This window comes from Notolepis coatsorum, assembly GCF_963971535.1.
Source record: "Notolepis coatsorum genome assembly, chromosome: 2".
NCBI classification, from domain to species: domain Eukaryota; kingdom Metazoa; phylum Chordata; class Actinopteri; order Aulopiformes; family Paralepididae; genus Notolepis; species Notolepis coatsorum.
Genome location: NC_140166.1, coordinates 60,291,853 through 60,314,298, shown reverse-complemented (window position 1 = coordinate 60,314,298; position 22,446 = coordinate 60,291,853). Strand labels below are relative to the sequence as shown.

At 48.3% G+C, this 22,446-nt stretch overlaps 1 protein-coding gene across 1 annotated transcript in view; it reads left to right on the top strand.

Moving 5' to 3' along the window:
• Positions 1-750: 750 nt before the first annotated feature.
• The window catches only part of ca7 (carbonic anhydrase VII), a gene marked incomplete at both ends in the record, with an annotated part of 45,956 nt that continues 24,260 nt past the window's right edge, over positions 751-22,446 (top strand). The window contains 2 exons of the mRNA XM_084308173.1: positions 751-787; positions 1,571-1,768. Of these exons, the coding sequence (XP_084164299.1) occupies positions 751-787; positions 1,571-1,768 (235 nt within the window). The remainder of the gene's footprint in view (positions 788-1,570; positions 1,769-22,446) is intronic.

Here is a 22,446-nt window from a genome sequence, read left to right as displayed (position 1 = left end):
ACAAGTGTGCCGGTTAGGTTAGGTTATGTTTTACAAAAATATATAATATAAACATAGGCCTACATAAAAGCCAATTTTGTTAAAATGCTTAAATATAGCTGTTTTCCTCAGCAACAACAATGTTTATTTTTATTTATTTATTACGAAAATATTTGCACTATCATCCCTACATAATGTTTGCATTTAAAAAAAATCTGCATTCTGTAGTACTTCATTGTTTGCATTTTGTACTTCATTTTGTACTTTAGGTTGTACTTTAGTTTGTATATAGTATATTTTGTATAGTGTTTGGTCTTTATTCTTTTTACTTTTATTTTTTTTTACTGTATGAGGCACAATACACTGTAATGTACCTTATATATGTGACAAATAAAACAAACCGTGAAACTTGAAACTAGAACAGAATCTTTATACATTACATTGTTATTGTATCATGCATGCCTCTGCAATCTGAAATAAAATTGAATCAAATAAATATCGCTACTGTAATAATAGGCTGCTATAGAGAATATTATATACTGTGCAATTATGTGTCAAGTGAGACAGGTTCAGAGTGCATCATAGGTAGCTAATCAAGATATCGATAAGGGAGATTGAAATGGGGGCGTGTCAAGAAGGGATAATTGCCCTTCCCACCTCCTCACTGCTGCATATAAAGTCATCAATAATATTGCGCGCGTCGAGCTGACTCACATGTTGCGCCCAAAGGTGCAGGAACAGTAAGGCTCTAGTCTAGCATATCAAAGGAAGATGACTGGGAATCACTGGGGATACGGAGAGGAGAACGGTAAGAGTTCACAAACTTGCAAGAACACCACCAGAGAGAGAGAGAACATCAAACTATACTCTTTACTTGTTGTGCGAGTAAGTGATGGATCATGGGGGTAACTAACATTGGAATGGCCAGATAAGTCACAGTTGATGAGGGAGACTATTATACACTTGTTAGGCGATTTGTTTTCTTGTATTTCTTCCCGGAACATTGCGTGATGTTAATGCGAGATTATAGCCAGATTAGTTGGGATGACTATTTTACCGGCGACGGGCACTTGTCACTATCTTGTTGTCTTGGATATAGTCGGCTTGCTATACTCTGCAGGGGGTACACTCAGCAACAGAGACTCGTGAAACTGCACATGTTGGGACATAAAATGGGCTAAATGATGTGGTGTCATCATTCACTATGAATTGAAAGTGGGGGGACCCTGGTGTAAACAAGACAAACGTGTTTCTCTGGTCTGCATCCCCTTAACAATTGTGTGCATTGAGCTGTACTGTAGTGTATTGTACCCATTCTGCAATCTGTTAAATACAGTTTTCATTCATTCATTCATTCATCAGTGCACTGGTTAAAATTGTTTTCATAGGGTAAGGCTGAACGTTTTCTCCAGTCTAAAATCTTTTTTAAAATTAATTAACCAACTGCATTGTAGAGATTGTATATTCCAGCAGCCTTCAGGTTGCATTCTAATCTAATTGAACAAAGTGTGGACCCAGTGGATTATTTGGTGGATAAATGTTGGGGGGGGTAAACTAATAATGTTGATTGTTTGTTGCCACCCGTGATAAGGTCCATCCGCCTGGCACAAGGACTTTGCCATTGCAGAGGGTGACCGCCAGTCTCCCATTGACATAAACCCTGGCGAGGCTTCATTTGATGCCAGCCTGCCACCCATCCTGCTGTCCTATGACCACTGCACGTCCATCAACATCGCCAACAACGGCCACTCTGTGGTGGTGGACTTTGACGACTCGGACGACAGATCGGGTAAGAGGCCTTTATTATTTATCATTATTATTATTATTACAAAAAAAATCTTTTTGCTGCCTCCCTTAGAAGAAGTGTGATCTGGGATTAACTACGGGTGTAAACTAAAGATATACGTTGATTCAAAAGGCAGTGATCCAATTCAATCGATGCAATATACATATCGATTCAGACTGTTTATAATAGTCGGTTCAGAATGGTTATCTTGTTTATTTATTTTGACCAGATACATGGAATGCTGCGTTAGGTTTTTCCATGTAAGCGTTGGCTCAATGGAATTGCACCCTCAAGTTAATATTGGTTGTATATGTGTCACATGTTGTACACATGATCGTGTGCGCTGGATCACAACACATTGTGTCATACCGATCAAATGTTGCTGAATCGAATCGTGAACATGGTGATTATCGCCAAATAAATACCATATAGTTGCCGGAGGTTTACACCCCTAGGATTAATTCAAGCTTCCTTAACATCTTCTTACTATTTGTAAACAGTGATGACTATTTGGGATGTGCGTGCAATTTGGTTTCAAGGGACAGTCTGGTTTGAAATCCGCAAAACATCCGATGACCTGTCTGTGTGCGAGCACTTTCATCCAGAATGTCCCTCGAATCTCTGCCCAAAAAGATGCGTGCCTGGTTTGGAGAAAAGTTTTGCCTACAAGGTGAAGTTGACGAAAAAAGGTTGTAATTATAAGATTCATAAAAAACTTGCTCTGAATCAACGTGTTTTTCACACTTCAGAGATTGATGTGAACAATTCAGTGTGAAAACGGTGGGGAATCCTTAATAAGGAAGCTGTCAATATTCATATGATGACCTTTATATATGATGTTCAAACTTGCCATTTCACTCATGGGAACATGGGTCCGGGGCTGACGTTAGCACGAACCTTCTCAATAATGGCAATCCAACCATAGGATGCCCCAGAACAATTTCAATATGTACGCGTCGTTATATACTCATGATGATAGATTTGATCCTGTATTATTTATTACACCAGTTCACTGCATATAATGCCACTAAGTATTGCTACACTTCATGGTTAAAAACCCGAGGAGGAGGAGGAGGATATTAGAATATTAAAATATTGATATGCCTTCAAATACCCATCCCAAATATGTACAGTATTTACATGTGTGGTTTCAGGGACGTGCACAGGACTTAGAGGGGCAGGTGCTCAAAGGCACTATGCCTGTGTGTGATTAAACCGAGCGAGCACAGCACGCAAGCCCGATTTTTAAGGGCCCTTTTCGGGCGGTGGGGCCCCCCTTCTTATGCTTTTTGGGGGGTTTTGGTGATCAAATATTGAATATTGAACTATAATAATCAGTGCAGGAGCGCACTTATCCTTGAAAGACACTTTTATCACGGACTTAAAAGGCCCATACATCTCTAATGTTCAGGGGGGAGGGAATAAGTGCTTACCCTACAGACCCCAAGAAGTGCTGTATATTTTGTATTGTTTAATATAAATGCATTTTTTATTCCAATCCCGACTTGACTTCTTCGTGTCCCTCAATGAGTGTAATACCAGCATTCAACTGTATGCGCCACAGCGGTTTCTATCATCATCATCATCACCACCCACGCTATGCATAAAATATATAGGTCCGCGGAGAGGCACGCTGAGGAGGCCGTGCAAACTGCAATGGAATATGGGGCATCTCTCTCTCTTTACCTAATATTTTGATTCTATCCTGAAATTTTTCAGTTGGAAGGGCAGTCTATATGTGTAACGGCAAAAAAATAAATAATAATCTTTTTCTCTTTTCTTTAAAAAAATTGCACTTTTTTTATGAGGCTCAAAAAGGCAGGTGCTCAAGCACCCCTTGGGCTCCATGTGTGCACGTGCCTGTGTGGTTTGTGTGGACATATCATATTAGATACAGTGGATGATAAATCAGTGGAAAAAAACATTTGAATAACAACTTGAAAGGTGAAACTGGAAAGAAAGTACAAAGTGCATGACTGACATGGTATTACGCCCAATCAGAGCCTTCGGTTAACCCTCTGATTATTATCGTGGAGGAAGGTGAAGTCAGCAGTTAAACAGCACGTGGGTGTGCCTGCCTGCCTGCCTGCCTGCCGGGAGAGATGTATAATAACACAAGGTCATCATGACTCTGGTTATTATGACCGTATTTAATTTCAACGCTGGGTGGATCCATGTCGGCTACCCAGTCATTACCTACAATGATAAGCTCAGAAATGTGGAGTATTCCGCTCCGGCACCGACACAAACAGGCCGTTTCTAAATCCAAACCCACAATAAACACCAACGCTGAGTCGGGTATATTTAACGTAAAAGAAATGATGTAATTGTGACTATTTTGATGATTTTATTAGTTTCAGTAATTTTTTTTTGTATCCACTTTTTCTCCTTCTTTTTCTGTTTTTTCTCCCATCCCAATTTTAGTCGTGCCAATTCCCCCCTCCCCTGGGTTTAAGAATCTATCGCATGTCCTCTCCGATACATGCAGAGTCAGCCAGCCACTTCTTGTCACCTGCCAGCGTGGACTCTCATGATGAATACAGTATTGTCTGTGTCCACATCTACATTATCAAGGTCAATAACACTTATCATTAACTAAATTAATCCTAACATCAGAAATGTCATCATGAATGGCACTATTATTACCATCTATTCATATTTATTTAAAGGGGACATTATGGAAAAAGGGTTTTGCCTATAGTCTTTGTATGGATTTGGCACACGGATTGACGTTTTCAGATGAACAAGTTGTTCAGAACTAATGGCCCTTTTGTCACAAGGTGATTAATATGTAAAATATATCTCTTTAAGACTGATTTAATCCTGCTCTGTCACCATTCCTGCCTACTGTAGCTAACCTGGCCTGGTCCATAGGCCTGTATAGGGGCATCAGAATGGATCCTCCCCCAGCAGGGAGGTCCATACCTCGGGCTCACAACACACTGTGCAGCCCCTGGGTTGCATCGCATGATGCACACATTTATAAAATGGCATAAAATCCCCATTAATGGAACACGCCAACATTTTGGGAAATTAGCTTATCGTCTTCTCCAGAGAGAGAGACACACGAAGATAGATACCAGTTTCCTCTCTGTGCGTTCAGTAGAAAAAGCGATCTGACTGCATGTTAGCCTAGCTTAGCACAATGAATGGAAGCGGACATGGCCCAGGCATTGTCCAACTAACACCTCCTCCGAAGGCTAACCGGCCATGTCCGCTTACATTCATTGTGCTAAGCTAGGCTAACATGCAGCCAGATAGCTTTCTACTGAACGCACACAGAGAGGAAACTGGTATCTATCTTCTTCTCTCTCTCTCTGGAGAAGATGATAAGCTAATTTCCCCAAATGTTGGTGTGTACCTTTAACTTATATGCTTAGGGATGCAGTACTGAATAATTAATTTGCTAATGTGAAGATTTTGTTATACACCTTCCGGTGAAATGACTGTATGTACATAGATACATTTCTCTTCATAAGGAAAATGCACAACTGCATGCACAGCAAGGTAGTAAACTTGGTAAGATTCTTGGTAAACTAGAATCTCAGGTACATACCGTTAGGACCTAGAAGGCTCTTCAGACTCAAGGTTTGCTGGTTACAGACGGCGATCTGTACGCCCCTGTGCCCTCAGTGCACGTGCTGATGTGGAGGGCTGAGCATCGCACACTGAAGATCTCGTTGTTGATGTGCTTTTTTCTGGCGGCCGCACCACAACATCCAGATCAAGATCGGTTTCTTCACCGTTAGTCTCTTGAATGACATTGGAGTTCATGCACCACCACGCTGCACGAGCACATCCACACGCCCCACTGCAATACAGTCCTCTTCTGCGACAGAGACACTGTCTGGTACTGCACTGACTTCCACTTTCCTTGCATCCACACACTGTCAGCTGTACGCATGTGGATTGTACAGGTTCCTTGGTAAGAAGCATGGGGACCAGCATACCATTCATCATCTGCCAACCACAATTGATTAGTGAGGGCAGTTGTGGATGTGTCATTAGTGACTGTTTCCAAACCCTCGTTTGGTAGTGGGCCCTCTTGAGGTGCATTGACAACTTCTTGTATCGAGTTGCTGGTTGATTTAAGGTCATAGAGCTTACATACAAACTGTTCTGCCAAGGATAAGGAAGTGGTACTTTGTACTTCATCCTCACCAAAGTTGTGGAGAAGATGCGGGTACTGCTGGAACACTTTCCATGCTGTCCTTTTTCCAATTCTGGTGAACTGGCTCGTAGTATCACATCCAGTGATGGCATGAAATGCCAACAGACCATCGAGCATCTCATTTGGTAGTGTGATTTGATGGACTTTAATGTAGCGTGGTTTCTTAGCTGTTCCTACTTTCATCCAAACTTCTTGGCTTAGTTGGTTTGCAAATATAAGTAGTAGCAGCAACACATCCGTGTCTCGGCACTGAATGATGAGCCTCTGAAACCCTTTCGTTGTTGCATCAGCTGCATGTAGTAGTATGTGTGTATCCACTTCTTCATGTGTAGCTTTTAGGGGAGATACATCAATCCCAGCTGCTGACGTGACTTTTTCAGGATCCTCAAACCCTCCACTGATAACAATTTCCTCATCATAAAGCTGCACATGATTCCCAAGCTCAGTTGATAGGAAATGGGTAAGGTTGGCTTTGTTTTCATCCATTTCAATGAAGCTATTCCAGTTAGCTTTACATCTCTACTCACAATTGTGCAAACTGTTTGCTGAGTAGTGCTGCGTTTTGTTCTTGTTCCACTCTTGATGGAGTTTTGTTGGTACCGATCAAACTATATCCACTATATCCACTCTGGTGACGTTCCCATGTAGATTAGATGCCACTCTCTGTATGAACACATCTGCATATTCCCCGAAGGTTGATGCATTTTGAGGTTTGCATTTTGAGGTTTTCCCATGGCTTTTACTAAGGCCATTCCATCAATGATATTCTCATAAGAGATGGACTGAGCTCTGTTTACTTTGTACCAGCTTGTAGTATGGTGGCTAAGTCAGCTTTGTTTGTAGGCCTGAGCACTGAATCTGTTGTGGCAAGTGACAGGGGGACTGCACACAGCTCTTTTTGGAGAAGCTCATCCATGTTGACCTCTCTGCCACTCTCCATGGATACAATGATGCTGTGACAAATATCCCTGTCAGGCTTCACACACTTGGATCCGAGTTGTTCAAGCTTGGTATCTGTGCTGTATAGGCTTGAGAATGTTTTTGGTTTTCTCTTAGTCTGTGTTTGTTGTGCCCAGTTGGTTTTTCACCAACTCAGTGATTGTTTTTTTGCCAGACTCTGCAGCATGTGTAAGGTCATTCAGTATCTCTTCTGAGGCAACATCACCAGTTGTCAGGGACACTAAATCATACATATGCTCTTGTTGGAAGACTTATCTCAGGAACTGCTCAACGAGTTGAATGACATCGTGATTATCCCTCTTGATTCTTGATTGAAGGCAGTCTTTGTGCGTCTCCTCATCATCATCGTCATCATGTGTCAGTCCAAACAGGGATCTGGTGTCCTCTGCCAAGGATGCACGTTCATTGTAGGTGATGGACCAACGGTTTCTTGCTGAATCATTTCTAGTGATGCCTATCAATCCTCCAGCAACCTTTCCCGTTTTATTGATGTGTTCAAGGCGAAGGTCGAAAGGCACCTTGTTGAAGCTCTGGTGCTGTCTGTGCCAGCTGTTCAATGTCTGCTGAACACAGCACCCCATCTTGTGTAATGGGTGTGATCATACGCAGCAAACCAAGGCATCATGCTCTTGAAGGCTGACATGTACAGGTTCCAATCACCACATCTCAGTGCCCGGGTGAACGCAAGGAGAATAGACACAAGGTCCATGTACTGTCTCCAGAAGGTAAATGTTGGCTTGTCTTCATTGGCCTTGTCAAACTGTACAAGCAGATCTTTAATCTCCCCAACTTTCAGCACAAGTTCCTCATAGCATGCTGAAGCTGCTTCCATTTCTCCACTTCCTATGTGCCCAGACAGTGCATGTGCCAACTCTAAGCAACTGTTGTCGATTGTGCAGTCATTATCTTCCATCCATTGCAGAAAGCTTGGCCACAATATTCTCAAGTGCTTCAAAGGTTAGCTTGTGTGCACAGGCTACACGGTTCCATCCCTTTCCCTTCATGATGTTTTTAGCTGTGTTCTTTCCAAACACACCACTTTCCTTTATTTTGTATCCACTTTTTCTCATTTTTCTATTTTTCTCCCATCCCAATTGCGTATAGCCAATTCTCACCTTCAATTCTCCCCTCCCCTGTCTTTGAACATTGCTAGACTATGCCTCCCACTGGTCGGCTGTAGTGAGGATAGAAGCCTTGCATCACGTGTCCCCTCCGGTACACGAGGAGGCAGCCTGTCGCATCTTTTCACCGCAGCAGCTCGAACTCTCAGTGGCGAGGAGTAACGCGTGGGAGGCTCACGCTGCCCCGATACTTCCTGTCTCTGCTGAACAGGCGTCACCCAACCGACCTGTAGGAGTCGCTGTCCACAACGTCCAATCCCCACCCATCGACTTTCCACCCGCTACCTCTGCCAATTGAAATAGTATGACGACTGGCCCAAGCCGCAGGCAACACTGACTCGGGGAGTCGAGACCGGAGTCTCTTGCATTGGTGACGAACGCAATCTCCGCTACGCCACCCAGCCGCCTCAAACACACCACTTTCCTCAAGGATGTCTCTCAGTCCAGAATCAGCAAGATGCTGGACCTTTGAAAAGTTAATTTGCACATAAAAGCCATGATATTGTTTTACCATTGGTTGATTTTTTTGAATCAATAGTTAAGATCATACTTTCACAGGAGATATATTGAGGGATAATATTACAAAATTGTTAGAAATTACAGAGCAAATTGTCACTAGTTTGGCAGCATTGTGAAAAAAGGTCAGATTTTACCACTTACAATGATACAATGATTAAATGACCAAAAAATCTTTTTCAAAGATGTCAACATAGCTAGGCCATATGTCAAGGGGTTAAACATGAATACTGGATAGGTTGACAGCTTCTACCCAAAAGCGATTACTTAAGTTGCAATATCAGTGTTGGCCCCCTGACTATAAGGCAGATTTGATTGTTGGATCTGAGGGATCTGGAGCCGGATGAGAGTTCCTCGATGTATGCCGCCGGGGGGGGGGGAGACCGTTTAAGGCTTTGTAGGCGAACCTGAGCATTTTGAAATTCACTCTCTGCTTCACAGGGAGCCAGTGTAGAGAGCCAGTGTAGAGAGCCAGTGTAGAGAGGAGCCAGTGTAGAGAGCCAGTGTAGGGAGCCAGTGTAGGGAGGAGCCAGTGTAGAGAGCCAGTGTAGAGAGGAGCCAGTGTAGAGAGCCAGTGTAGGGAGCCAGTGTAGGGAGCCAGTGTAGAGAGCCAGTGTAGAGAGCCAGTGTAGGGAGCCAGTGTAGGGAGCCAGTGTAGAGGGCCAGTGTAGAGAGCCAGTGTAGAGAGGAGCCAGTGTAGAGAGGAGCCAGTGTAGAGAGCCAGTGTAGGGAGCCAGTGTAGAGAGCCAGTGTAGGGAGCCAGTGTAGAGAGCCAGTGTAGGGAGCCAGTGTAGAGAGCCAGTGTAGAGAGGAGCCAGTGTAGAGAGCCAGTGTAGGGAGCCAGTGTAGAGAGCCAGTGTAGGGAGCCAGTGTAGAGAGCCAGTGTAGGGAGCCAGTGTAGGGAGCCAGTGTAGGGAGCCAGTGTAGGGAGCCAGTGTAGGGAGCCAGTGTAGGGAGCCAGTGTAGAGAGCCAGTGTAGAGAGCCAGTGTAGAGAGCCAGTGTAGAGAGCCAGTGTAGAGAGCCAGTGTAGGGAGCCAGTGTAGGGAGCCAGTGTAGAGAGCCAGTGTAGGGAGCCAGTGTAGGGAGCCAGTGTAGGGAGCCAGTGTAGAGAGCCAGTGTAGAGAGGAGCCAGTGTAGAGAGCTAGTGTAGGGAGCCAGTGTAGAGAGCCAGTGTAGAGAGCCAGTGTAGGGAGCCAGTGTAGAGAGCTAGTGTAGGGAGCCAGTGTAGAGAGCTAGTGTAGGGAGCCAGTGTAGAGAGCCAGTGTAGAGAGCCAGTGTAGAGAGCCAGTGTAGGGAGCCAGTGTAGAGAGCTAGTGTAGGGAGCCAGTGTAGAGAGCCAGTGTAGAGAGCCAGTGTAGAGAGCCAGTGTAGGGAGCCAGTGTAGAGAGCCAGTGTAGAGAGCCAGTGTAGGGAGCCAGTGTAGAGAGCCAGTGTAGGGAGCCAGTGTAGAGAGCCAGTGTAGGGAGCCAGTGTAGGGAGCCAGTGTAGGGAGCCAGTGTAGAGAGCCAGTGTAGGGAGCCAGTGTAGGGAGCCAGTGTAGAGAGCCAGTGTAGAGAGCCAGTGTAGGGAGCCAGTGTAGGGAGCCAGTGTAGGGAGCCAGTGTAGAGAGCCAGTGTAGGGAGCCAGTGTAGGGAGCCAGTGTAGAGAGCCAGTGTAGGGAGCCAGTGTGGGGAGCCAGTGTAGAGAGCCAGTGTAGAGAGGAGCCAGTGTAGAGAGCCAGTGTAGGGAGCCAGTGTAGAGAGCCAGTGTAGAGAGCCAGTGTAGGGAGCCAGTGTAGAGAGCCAGTGTAGGGAGCCAGTGTAGAGAGCCAGTGTAGAGAGCCAGTGTAGGGAGCCAGTGTAGGGAGCCAGTGTAGGGAGCCAGTGTAGAGAGCCAGTGTAGGGAGGCAGTGTAGGGAGCCAGTGTAGGGAGCCAGTGTAGGGAGCCAGTGTAGGGAGCCAGTGTAGGGAGCCAGTGTAGAGAGCCAGTGTAGGGAGCCAGTGTAGGGAGCCAGTGTAGAGAGCCAGTGTAGGGAGCCAGTGTAGAGAGCCAGTGTAGAGAGCCAGTGTAGGGAGCCAGTGTAGAGAGCCAGTGTAGGGAGCCAGTGTAGGGAGCCAGTGTAGAGATGGAAGGTTATTTCCTGAAAAATGTATTCAATTCATTCAAACCTTTATTTATTCTCAAAGACAATCGAGGTCACCCTCATTTTCAATGTCGTCGAAACTTTTGACATTTTCAATGCATACATTGTTTACCAGTTTAATAACTTATCGATATAGCACTTCACACACGCAGTCCAGAGTGCGCCACAGCAACTAGTATAACATTAAAATGGGCATAAAATCAGCACACAATTGACAGAATAAAAACAATGCATACATTGCAGACATAAGAATAGGTATAAAAGACAATAAAAGTAGTGCAACGTAAACATGCAGACATAAGAATAGGCATAAAATAAGTACAATGCTGCTCGAAGGCATGGTAGGCCCCCCAAAACTACTACTGTTGTCGCGGGGCGCACGTGTCTCAGATACGGGGTGTCAACAGTGTCGTCATAGACGTGCGCAGTAAGGCGGTTGTTAGTATCGGTGCATTTTTCTACACTGAGCTGAAATGAAATGATTGCACATAAATTAGGTTTATTACTACGGAAGCCCTAAGATACGGAAACTCTAAGAGGCCGTACATTCATACATTTTATTTACTCCGGTTTCCCGTGATAACGAGTTAATTTAATTTGTTTTCTCGAGATAACGAGATAAATTAATCCCTTATCACGAGAAAACGGACTTCGTTATGTCGAGATAACGAAATAATAAGTAACTAAATAACTGACTTTGTTTTCTCGTGATAATGACGTCGTGGGGCGTCTCTGACTCCGCGGCCGTGGCAGTCGGATACGCCCGGGCGGCGCCCGGTGGTGAGTTTGCATCTCCGAGGGGCCGTTTAGCCTCCATCTCCCGTGAGATGGCCTGGTTCCGGCCCTGGTTCCCCCACCAGTGGACAGTCGGCCGAGAGGCCGACGGCTCCTCTGGTGGCTGGGGATTTGCGACGCAGACTCTTCGCCTCTGCTCGCTCTCGTCGTAGGGCGGTGAGCTGCAGGGGCGAACGGCCAGGTTGTGCTGGAGCCGGACAAGAGTTTTCTTGCCTCGTCTCCATTTCCGATGGAGACTGAGGATCATATGGAGGGGGCGAGAGCTCTCTTGTTCGATGCCCCAGTGGAGACGTATCATTCTCCCCCTCGGGGTGTGGCAGGGAGTGTTGCGTCTCCTTGGGGTCCCTTGTTCTCCGGTGTTGGGTTAGAACCTCAGACCCTGAGAGAAGATGCCCAGCTATCTGCCGCATCGGATGGTGGCGCCCGACATGGCAGCCTCCCGTACGTGAGGGACGCGAGTTACGTGGAGGGAGGTACGCAAGGGGAGTTGCTTGCCTTGTTCCCAGAGCTCATGGCGGCCGCCGCAGCCGCTAATGGCGTGGCCGCAGCCTCTGCCTGCACCTGTTCCTGATGACATGATGGGTCATCTATGGCAACGTCGTCCTGTGAGAGAGACAGGCGTTGTCTGCCCATTCTTCCCGTCAATGGAGGCCTACGTGAAACGGGGACAGGTAATCTCCCGCATCACTGGCCTTACCCCCGCCTACGTGCCAGTCACGCGGGTGGCGGGTTTGGTCCAGGGGCTAAAGGACGGGGTGCCTCGGCTTGATAGCCCGATGGCATCCATACTTTGTCCCGAAATGGTGTGGGAGCCGTTGCGTAAGCCGGTTCCCCAAGGGAAATCGGCTAGGCAGATGGCTAATTGGAGTGACCAGGCGTACATCGCCACGACTCAGAGCCTAGCTGCGACTTCTAACATCGCGCAGCGGGGATGATGGCGGGCGGGTCGGTATTGGATGACCATCAGCAATATCTTCACGCCCTGGCGGCTGGAGCCATCCTGCACCTTACCCAGCTGTAGGTGATAGCCGCCGGGAAGGAGCACGTCCTGTATAAACCCTCACCTACCTGTGGGGTTGTGTGTTTGCTTAGAGAGTAGGACAGTTTTCTTGTAAATTGTTCTGGTCGCTATATATATATATATATATATATATATATATATATATATGTGTGCTTAGCAAGGCCTTCTCTCATCATGAAGAAGACTGTGTTCTTCTTGCAGTAGTAAGAGTGAACTTTACCTTTTTTATCTGAGGGGGTTGTGTGTATTCTGTTACGTTTGGGAAACATGGCATCGAGTCCACAACCAGGTTAGAGTGTTAGCCTACAGAAGTAGCCATATATGTAGCTTGTACCGAGGTCTTTGACCCTCTCTTTAAACGTCTGTTTCTCTTTACTTGGTGAAGTACATAAACATGGGTGACGTGTTCGCACATGAGCCTAAAGCCTTGTATATAAAACCTGTTCGCAAACGAGTTTATCGTCTGTGGCTGGCGTGCAGATGTTTGAGCTTATCCTAGTGGATATACGCTTTCCATGTAGCATGCTAGGTAAACTGGTATCATCGCTGCTTGTTTGTTTTCATCGTATCCGGGGTATGGGGTCACAAGGGGATGAACTGATAAACCCTGCCCCTCTTTTTTCTGATTGGCCAGGGGGTTGGACCTCCTGTTCTTCGGTCTTCCTGTCACGCTGTTGGGTCAGCGCGTCACATGGTGGGGGGGGGGGGGGGGGGGGGGGAGTTCCCTGGTCCCACGCCATATTTGGGCAGGTGGGTCACGGAATTCCCCCCGCCATAGAGTACGTCACTGGGCGTGTTTCTATTGGTCGTGAGACTTCCGTGAGTTATTTTCAGGCATGTGGGATGCGCGCCTGTGTAGTCGCGGGTTCTTCTGTGTGAAGGTAAGTCCCACGATCTGCTCACCCTGTGCGTTTGAGTTGCTAAACCCTCTTCGCATAGTCTGATCCGATTCCCTCCCGTCCCCCTCTAGGGGTGTCCGGGGTCTCGGGTCCTCCCCAGTTCTGATGGTTGTGGGGGGCCTCAGCGGGTACTTTGTCGAGCTTCCGCTCTGCTCAGCTCCTGTGTTCCATTACGAGCAGAGCGTAAGCTATACGATAATATAACATACGGTTATCCTATAACCCTAGTTATATGAGTATAGCGAGCGCTCTGCTCGGACTCACTGAGGACCCCGTGGTCTTCGCCTTCGGTGGTGAAAGACTTGGGAAGGAGCTGTTAGTATGGCCATGTCCCCGCTTATGTAGAGGAGCGGGTGTTGGTGTGGCCAGGCGGGTGGGTGTGTACATGTGGAGACATTTTATTCAGAATTAGATTGAAAGGGATAAGGTTCCACTACGAGCAGAGCGCTCGCTATACTCCTATAACTATGGTTATAGGATAACCGTATGTTATGCATCACAGCCTGCATAATGATCATCATGCCCACCAGGAGGGGCCCCGCAAAGATGTTTTCCAATACGTGCTTGTTAATTAAAAGCTTGGTGAATCCCTTTTTGTTCAGTAATTAGACAATCATAAAAATGTTTACATGTGTACGTAATAGGGCTGTCACTTTAACAAAAAATCTAATTCGTTGCAGAATTGTAGACTAGTTCGAATTCGAATTTCAGTGTAAAATAAAAAAAATAGCAATTTTCAAAGTTTTGGCAACTTTTCTTTACCATGGTATGTTTGGTAGCATTATTTTCAGCACAGTCTCACTGTTACAAAGGATCAGATTAAACCGAATATATATATTTATTTATTGATATATATTGCATAGTATTTGTATATCGTTTGATATCCCCTGTATATTCCTTGTACATATACACGGAATATCCCTTTAGCCCAGACCATAATAGTTCATTCTCCTATTGGACAGCGGTCCACCGGCGCCAGGGACCGGCCTCCGGAGCCAGGTTCAAAGTCACCGTCAAGATGTGTCTGGACATGCCCGGCCTTGCCCAGGGATACGCGACAGAAATGAGAGTGGAACTAGTTTGTTCACCGTGCGTATAAATACGGCGCAGGTGAATGTAGAAGCCCCTTACCCCCTTACCTTCCTTAGCATGTTACCGATAAGTTGAAGCCTCACCCACGATACAACGTGCGGTGAAGTATGGCCTGTTTGGCCCCAGAATAGAGCATCGAGACCGCGTGCGAATGAATAACTGAATTGTCAGAGTTTGGCGCTATACCGTCGAGTGCGACATATTTCTATTAAGTCTTTAATAGTCTATTTGTGTATAGTGTATCGTGCGGTTAGAATTCTACAGTGACCAGCATCTCCAACGCTTCCTCGTATTAGCTAGAGTTCTTATCCAGGCTGGGCTGACCACATGGCGCTTTCACCCGAGGAGACTTAGACGAGAGCCGTATGGACATGTACACTGGATTAATCTACCCGACGACTGCATAGCCCTTTGCGGCTGGAATATATTTGCTTTGGTCCTGTGATTTATGGAGCGGATAATCGCCGACGCCTGCACGTGTTGGATTTACCCCGAGAGGAGTCAAGTCGAGTCGGCGCCTCAGAGAGTCTGAGGTCGACTAGCTTTCTTCACTGTGGAGCTACAGTCTACAAGAGAACCAAGCTGTATTCGTCTGTGGATCAAGAGGCTACTGCACCGGCTTCTGTACCTGAAGTCTCCCTAGTCATCGTTGACCAGACGTCCTACTACCGACAGATCTTCTACCCCCCTTGCTGGCTTACAACCAGTGGGAACCCCTTCCAGTATCTCCCGCTATATTACTAGTGTACCATAGATATAATTCCCTAAGATTCAGGTCGTATAATTACCTCCTGCGTAACCAGAGAATGGACATTCGTTATTGATTTGCCTACGCATATTCCTTTGCCTTACAAGTGCATTCAAAGAATAATGTAAAGTATCCTATGTACCTTTTGCTCCATTAAATACTTGATTAATACCTTTGACTGGAACCGATTTCATTGTGGGAAGTGTTCATCATATTCATATATCGTGTACTGTATGGCCAGTAATTAAAGTACATAAAGCGGTAGTGGTTTAATGATACCATACTTATCAATACAGTCAGGGAATTGTACCCCTCAGTTACAATTGGTCCTTCGAGCCGGAGGGTAACTAGTGTAATATTAATATAGTGGTATTAATATTGACATGGCCTATGATGAACACTCCACAAAACGGTTCTCCTAAAGTAGATCGCCCGCAGCGTAGACGGCAGACACCTCAGTACTTAGAGGATTACGTTGCCAGTATACTACCTAGCCTTCTACAGACGGTAAACGCGGAAAAAGTAGATAGTAAAATTATGTCCGACCCTATCGCCCAGGTTACCCCGCCAATAGAGGCCCTAGTGGGTTCTAATGTAACTGACCAAGCTCACGGTAGGGACCAGGAGGGACCTGACACGACTTTACCCCCCGCCAAGACCGAAGAAGTAGTCCCCGGAGAGCTCCAGGATAAAGACAGCTCTCCAGGGATGGAACTTTACCCGCTACAAGAAGAAGAGACCCCGGAGATGGATCTCCAGGACTCGCCACAGGAGAGCAGATCTCCAACGACTACTGCCAGGAGCGGATCACCTCAACCAGCGTCTTCCCCCAGCGGGGCGGACAAGATGCTGGCACAGGCATTCCTCGCCAGCCTCGCAGCCTCTACAGAGCGCGATCGACTCCAAGCACAGATGCTTAGCGAGCGCGAACATTCTTCCATGGAAAGAGAACGCATTCAAGCGCAGCAACGGAGCGACGAAGATCGTATACGTCTAGAGATTAGACGCCTTCAGACGGAAGAGAATATGGTAAGAGACCGGGCCGAAGCAGAGCGCGCCGCCGCCGAAGCAGAGCGCGCCGCCGCCGAAGCCCAGCGCGCCGCTGCCGGTGCCCAAAGAGAAGCAGAGCGCGACATCGCTCTCACCAAGCGCGAAGCCGAGCGCGACCGATTACAAGCGCAGATAATGGAGCAGCTGATCGCCAGGGCGACACCCCCTCCCTCCGCACGGGGTTCCAGGGCCTCGTCAAGACACGGGTCAAGGGCACCCTCCCCTACCCGATCAAGCGACCCTGAGCCCGACCACCAGAGAGCCTATACCCCCCTCCGAACTCCTTCCCCGACCGGTCCACGCGAGGACCAGCTACAAGGAAGAAACGGTCTACACCGCGGAGAGGCTAAATAGACGACTACAGGATCTAGAGGACCTGCCAGAGCAAGAAGAAGAGGGAGAGGAGGAGAGCCAAGCCCGACAGCAGCACAGAACTCCACAGGACCAGGAGGTCCAGTACAGCCCAGGCTCTACCCCCGCGGCTCTGCGCTACAGACCCCCGACTCAATTCACGGGTGAGCTTGACGCACAACCAGCCCAGAGGAATAGCACCTGGATACGCGGGCCATGGTACCCAGCAGGTACCAGCCCACCAAGAGGCGTAAGAGGAGACTCGCCTAGGAGGCCTCTCTTCCAACGCTCACCGATGTGCCAGCCATCCATGGCATCATACATTGGCACACCGACGTTTCCGGACTTCACCCACGAGAACAGAGCACAGTACACCGAGCTACGAATGTGCTTAGAGACAATGATGTCCGATGTAGCAGACGAACCGTACAAGTATGCTATCCTACTGAAGCACCTCAAGGTGCCCCGAGCGCACAATATAGCGCTGGCCTATGCCACCTCTACTACCCCATACACAGCGGCTCTAGCAGCACTCGACCAAAGATATGGACGCATATGGGACTACGTAATACAAGAGATAAGGCATATTGACCGCCTACCCCCAGCCACAGACAATCGCTCACTAGATGACCTGTCTATCAAGGTACAATCCCTGGTAGGGATGCTGGGGGCGCAAAGAGAAAAGGGTATGCACGAACTGTACGCGAACTCTAATGTCGAGAGGATTTTAGAGAAGCTTCCGCCCGCCCGACAAGAGCGCTTCAGGCGGCAAAGAGACCACCGTGATCCTAACGGTCCAGAGCCATCCCTCCTAGACCTAGCCGACTTCCTGGCGAGAGAAGTCAACAGCCTACGGTTGGATACGTTCATGCGGAGCACCCCAAGCTCCAGAGAGGGACCTAGGAGAGCAAACGATGGCCGAAGATTGGTGACCGTCATGCACCAATCAGAATCAGTACCGAGCAGCAAGAACCACAGTACCCCCTCGATGAAAGAGAAGTGGAAGATGGTGTGCCCGTACTGCGAAAAGGAACACTGGTTGTCACAATGTGACACGTTCAAGAAGATGACCGCCGACGAGGTGGGTCAATGGGTAAAGTCCAACCGACGCTGTTACCGATGTGCGCGCAGTCACATGGCAGCCGACTGCCGCTTAAAGAAGAGGTGTAGCCGGTGTGACGGAGCCCACCTAGATGTCCTACACGACAGTAACAGAAGAAAGCCCACACCCTCAAGCAGCACAAAGGCAAGTGTTATGTACATTGACCCCGCCAGCAGCGGGGGCGCCCGAGTGCTCTTAAAGGTGGTCCGCGTAACACTGAGTTACCAAGACAAGGTCATGGACACTTACGCCGTCCTTGACGACGGGTCAGATAAGACCCTTCTCCTCGCGTCCGCTGCGGCCCAGCTGGGGCTGCGGGGGAGCGAAAACCAGATGACGATTCGGACAATAAGAAGATATCTAAAGACGATAAAGGGCGAGAATGTCTCCTTCACTATCGCAGCAAGCGGGCAGCCAGAGAGACGGTATAGGATTACTAACGCTTTCACCAGCCAAGAAATAGGCCTGTCGCAGTCAGGGTTTCCGTTAGAAAAAATTGTTGCCGGTCTCCGTGACCTGCAAGATTTCAATCTACCGGACAAATGAGATTAATTCCGGTCATAGTTTATTGAGCTTTAAAACAATTGAATAAAGAATGTCATCCTCAAGGCATGTAGATTTATAATATTATTACTTAAAACTATAGGCTACTTTTGCGTATACAGTCATTAATATATTCCAAATAAAATAAGTCCCTCGATACTCCGTGCTGCTGCTGACTTGAAATAAAATAGACCGCGTATGTGGGCAGTCGGTTCGACACTAAACAGCAGTCTGTTATAATCACATTTTTATGAGCTAACGAATTCCGTTATATTGGACATTTGTATTAATTATATCAAGCGAAGAACTGCGAAATTTTGCAGAGAGACTGCAACATTATCGTGGGTTTGCGTGATGTATATCTCCACCTCCGAGTCCCAACGACTTGGTGCTGGTCATAATGTCCGGTGAAAACAACTCCCTCCAAGCACAACTTGACCACCCGAACCGTACCAAAACAGGCCAAAATTAAATAGCCCATGCGACGAACGATTCATTACATTCGTTTCATCGTTGCTCCACCAAGCAGCCGGTCCAACAATGAAAGCTGTTATCAGCGCGAGCCGGTCGCAGTTAGTTTGCAAGAAGCATCCAGCTGCAGACCCGCAGAGCAGCTTTCCAGGTCTGGGGACCGCACTGTGCCAGCAAAGCTGGTGGGTTCTGTGGGTCTGTAGCTGCATACCTTCCGCAAATCCAGCAGCAAGCTCTCGCTGAGCGAAGCAACGACAACAAACGCAATGATTGTTTCGTTCATCGCATAGGCCACCCAACTCCAGCCCATCCAAATACAATTCAAATAATCAAACTGTGCCCAGAGGGAACTATTTTCACCGGACACTATGACCGGAGAGATTAAATATGTCGGACTTCAACAGATTTTGCCGGTCAAAAACCGGTAATTACCGGCTAACGGAAACGCTGGTCGCAGTACACCTACCCCATCGCCAAGCTGATGGATAAATATGTGCACCTGCGTCAACTACCTATCCCGCTCATAGACGGTGCCACCCCGACCCTGCTGATAGGCTCCGACCATGCAGACCTCATCGTCCCGATTGACCAGGTCCACACAGGGCCCAGAGGCTGTCCTGCAGCAGTCGAGACCCGCCTAGGATGGACATTACAAGGCCCCCTCGCTAAGTCTCTTAACCGAACAGCAGCCACTAGCTGCCTCCACTCCAGAGTGACAGAAGAAGACACCACCCTCCTACAGCATGTCGAGAGGCTATGGACACTAGAGACAATGCCCTTTAAGAACGAAAAGAAAGACATTCGTTCCAAGGAAGACATTTACGCCATAGCACTCCTCGAGCAAGGGACAAAGAGAGTCAAAGTCAACGGAGTGATGAGATACGCAACTCCACTCCTGAGGCGAGAGGGTATGCCCACCTTCCACGCCCCAAAAGAAGCGACGGAGCGGTATCTATTGAACACAGAGCGGCGCCTAGCCAGAGACCCCGCTCAAGAGACTGTGTACCGCGCTGAGATTAACAAGCTAATCACAGCGGGACACAAAGAAAATTGACATTAAAGAGGCCGATCAGACGACCGAATCATGGTACGTGCCGCACCACAAAGTCCACCACAACGGCAAGGATCGTATTGTGTTCAACTGCAGCTACCAGATCGGATCACAAAATCTGAATAAAGAGCTCTTGCCCGGCCCAAGACTCGGCCCCTCCCTACTAGGCGTGTTACTACGTTTCCGCCAGGACAAGGTGGCCATCAGCGGCGACATCAAAGGGATGTTCCTGCAGGTGAGACTAGTGGAGGAGGACAAGCCCCTGCTGCGGTTCCTATGGAGAGAGAGGATCGGGGATGAGCAACCAGCCATCTATCAATGGGAAGTCCTCCCTTTCGGAACCACATGCAGCCCATGCTGTGCTACGTTTGCACTGCAAAAACACGTCGCAGAGGACCCAGCAGCTGATGAAGAGGTCCGAAAAAGTGTAGAAAATAGTTTCTACGTGGACAACTGTCTGCAAAGCGTCTCGACGCCAGAAGAAGCCGAGGCCCTTCTACTCAAGCTCCGCGCCTCCCTGATCAAAGGCGGCTTTGATCTCAGGCAGTGGGCCAGCAGCGACCCGCAAGTATTGCGCAGCCTCTCCCCCGAGGACAAGGCAGCAAGCAGCGAGACCTGGATGGCGACCATCCCAGGAGAAGCCCAAGAAATGACATTAGGACTAGTCTGGCGCTTCAAAACAGACTCGCTCCATTATAAACACACACCCCTGACCAAGGAGCAGGGAAGGTCGACTGCACTACCGACCACCAGACGGAGTGTATACAGAACACTCGCCAGACAATATGACCCGTTGGGATGTATTCTACCTTACACCACCAGGGCAAAGATGATTGTAAGAGCGTTATGGGACAAGGACCAGGGCTGGGACGACCCCATACCCGAACACCTTGCATCCACATGGAGAGAGTGGGAGACGGAACTCAGCTCACTCCCAGGTGTTAACATACGCCGCAGCTACTTCCCACCCACAGTGAGGCCGGAGACGTGCCAGATGGACCTGCACGTCTTCAGCGACGCCTCCGAAGTAGCCTACGGTTCGGTGGCCTACTTGCGTGCCCGAGAGGAGGGAGGAGAAATACATACTGCTTTCATCCTGGCTCGCTCAAGAATAGCCCCACGAAAGCAACAATCTATCCCGCGTCTAGAGCTCTGCGCAGCCCTAGCAGGAGCGCAACTCGCCACGTTAATCCAACGTGAACTCACCATTCCGGTGCAAAGAACAATCTTGTGGTCAGACTCCACGACAGTACTCACATGGATCCGGTCTGATTCGTGCAGATACAAGGTCTTCGTGGGAGTCAGAGTCACAGAGATTCAAGATTTAACAGAAGTAGCAAGCTGGAGGTATGTGGACACAAAACACAACCCAGCTGACGTCATCACCCGGGGAATGTCCCTGGATGACCTCACCCGTCACAACCTATACAGTGACGGGCCAGAGTTCCTCAAGCTCCCGGAAGAAGAGTGGCCTACACCCACCCCACGGGAAGCGAGTAAAGAGGAGGCAGAAAACAAGAAATCTATGTTCTGTGGATTGAACACACTCGTCTCCACAGACCCCGACATAGACGATTGCCTCACCCTAGAGAGTGCGCAGCTAAAGACATTCCTGTGGCACCACCCAGAGGTTCAGCTCACTACTGACATTACTGCAGCTGACTACGAAGAAGCGGAACTTCTTCTACTACAATGAGCCCAAAGAGACTCGTTCCCCGATGAGCTAGACTGTCTACAGGGAGCAAAGCCCGTCCCATCAGACAGCAGACTGCTCCACCTAGCCCCCGAGAGCGACGCCCATGGTCTCATCAGAGTGGGTGGTCGTCTGCGGAGAGCTCCAGACTTACCGGATGACGTCAAGTACCCGATAGTCTTAAACAGCCGACACAAGGTCACAGAGCTGATCATAAAGAAATACGACGAGGATGTGCATCACGCCGGGGCAGAGAGAGTCTTCGCGGAGATCAGACGTCGTTATTGGATACTGCAAGGGAGAGAAGCAGTGCGGCGCTTCCAGCGAACCTGTCTAGACTGTCGTAAGTGGCGAGTGCAGCCCAGTATACCCCGGATGGCTGACCTACCTCCCTGTCGCCTCCGACTCGGCGACAAGCCTTTTCACTCCACCGGTATGGACTGTTTCGGCCCGCTGTATATAAAGAAAGGAAGAGGCACCGAGAAGCGGTGGGGTATTGTATTCAAATGCATGACCACCCGAGCGATGCATATAGAACTCCTTCCAACCATGAGCACAGACTCATTCCTTATGGCCTTCCGAAGATTCACATCGCGGAAAGGCAAACCGTCTATATTGTTATCTGATCACGGGACAAACTTCAAAGGCGGAGAAAGAGAGCTGAGAGAGAGCTTCCAAGCTATGGGCCCAGAACTTAAGACCCACCTCGCTCCATACCAGATTGACTTCCAGTTTAATCCCCCGAACGCACCTCACTTCGGTGGAAGACAGCCCTGTACGCCGTGCTTGGGGCCCAGACCGTGGCGGAAGAAGTCCTAATGACAGTCCTCACGGAGATCGAGGGAGTATTGAACTCAAAGCCCCTCGGTTACGTCTCAAGTGATGTAGCAGATGTCGACCCAGTCACCCCCAACACACTCTTGATGGGGCGGCTGGACCCCGCGCTACCACAGACAATGTACAGGCCTGAAGAA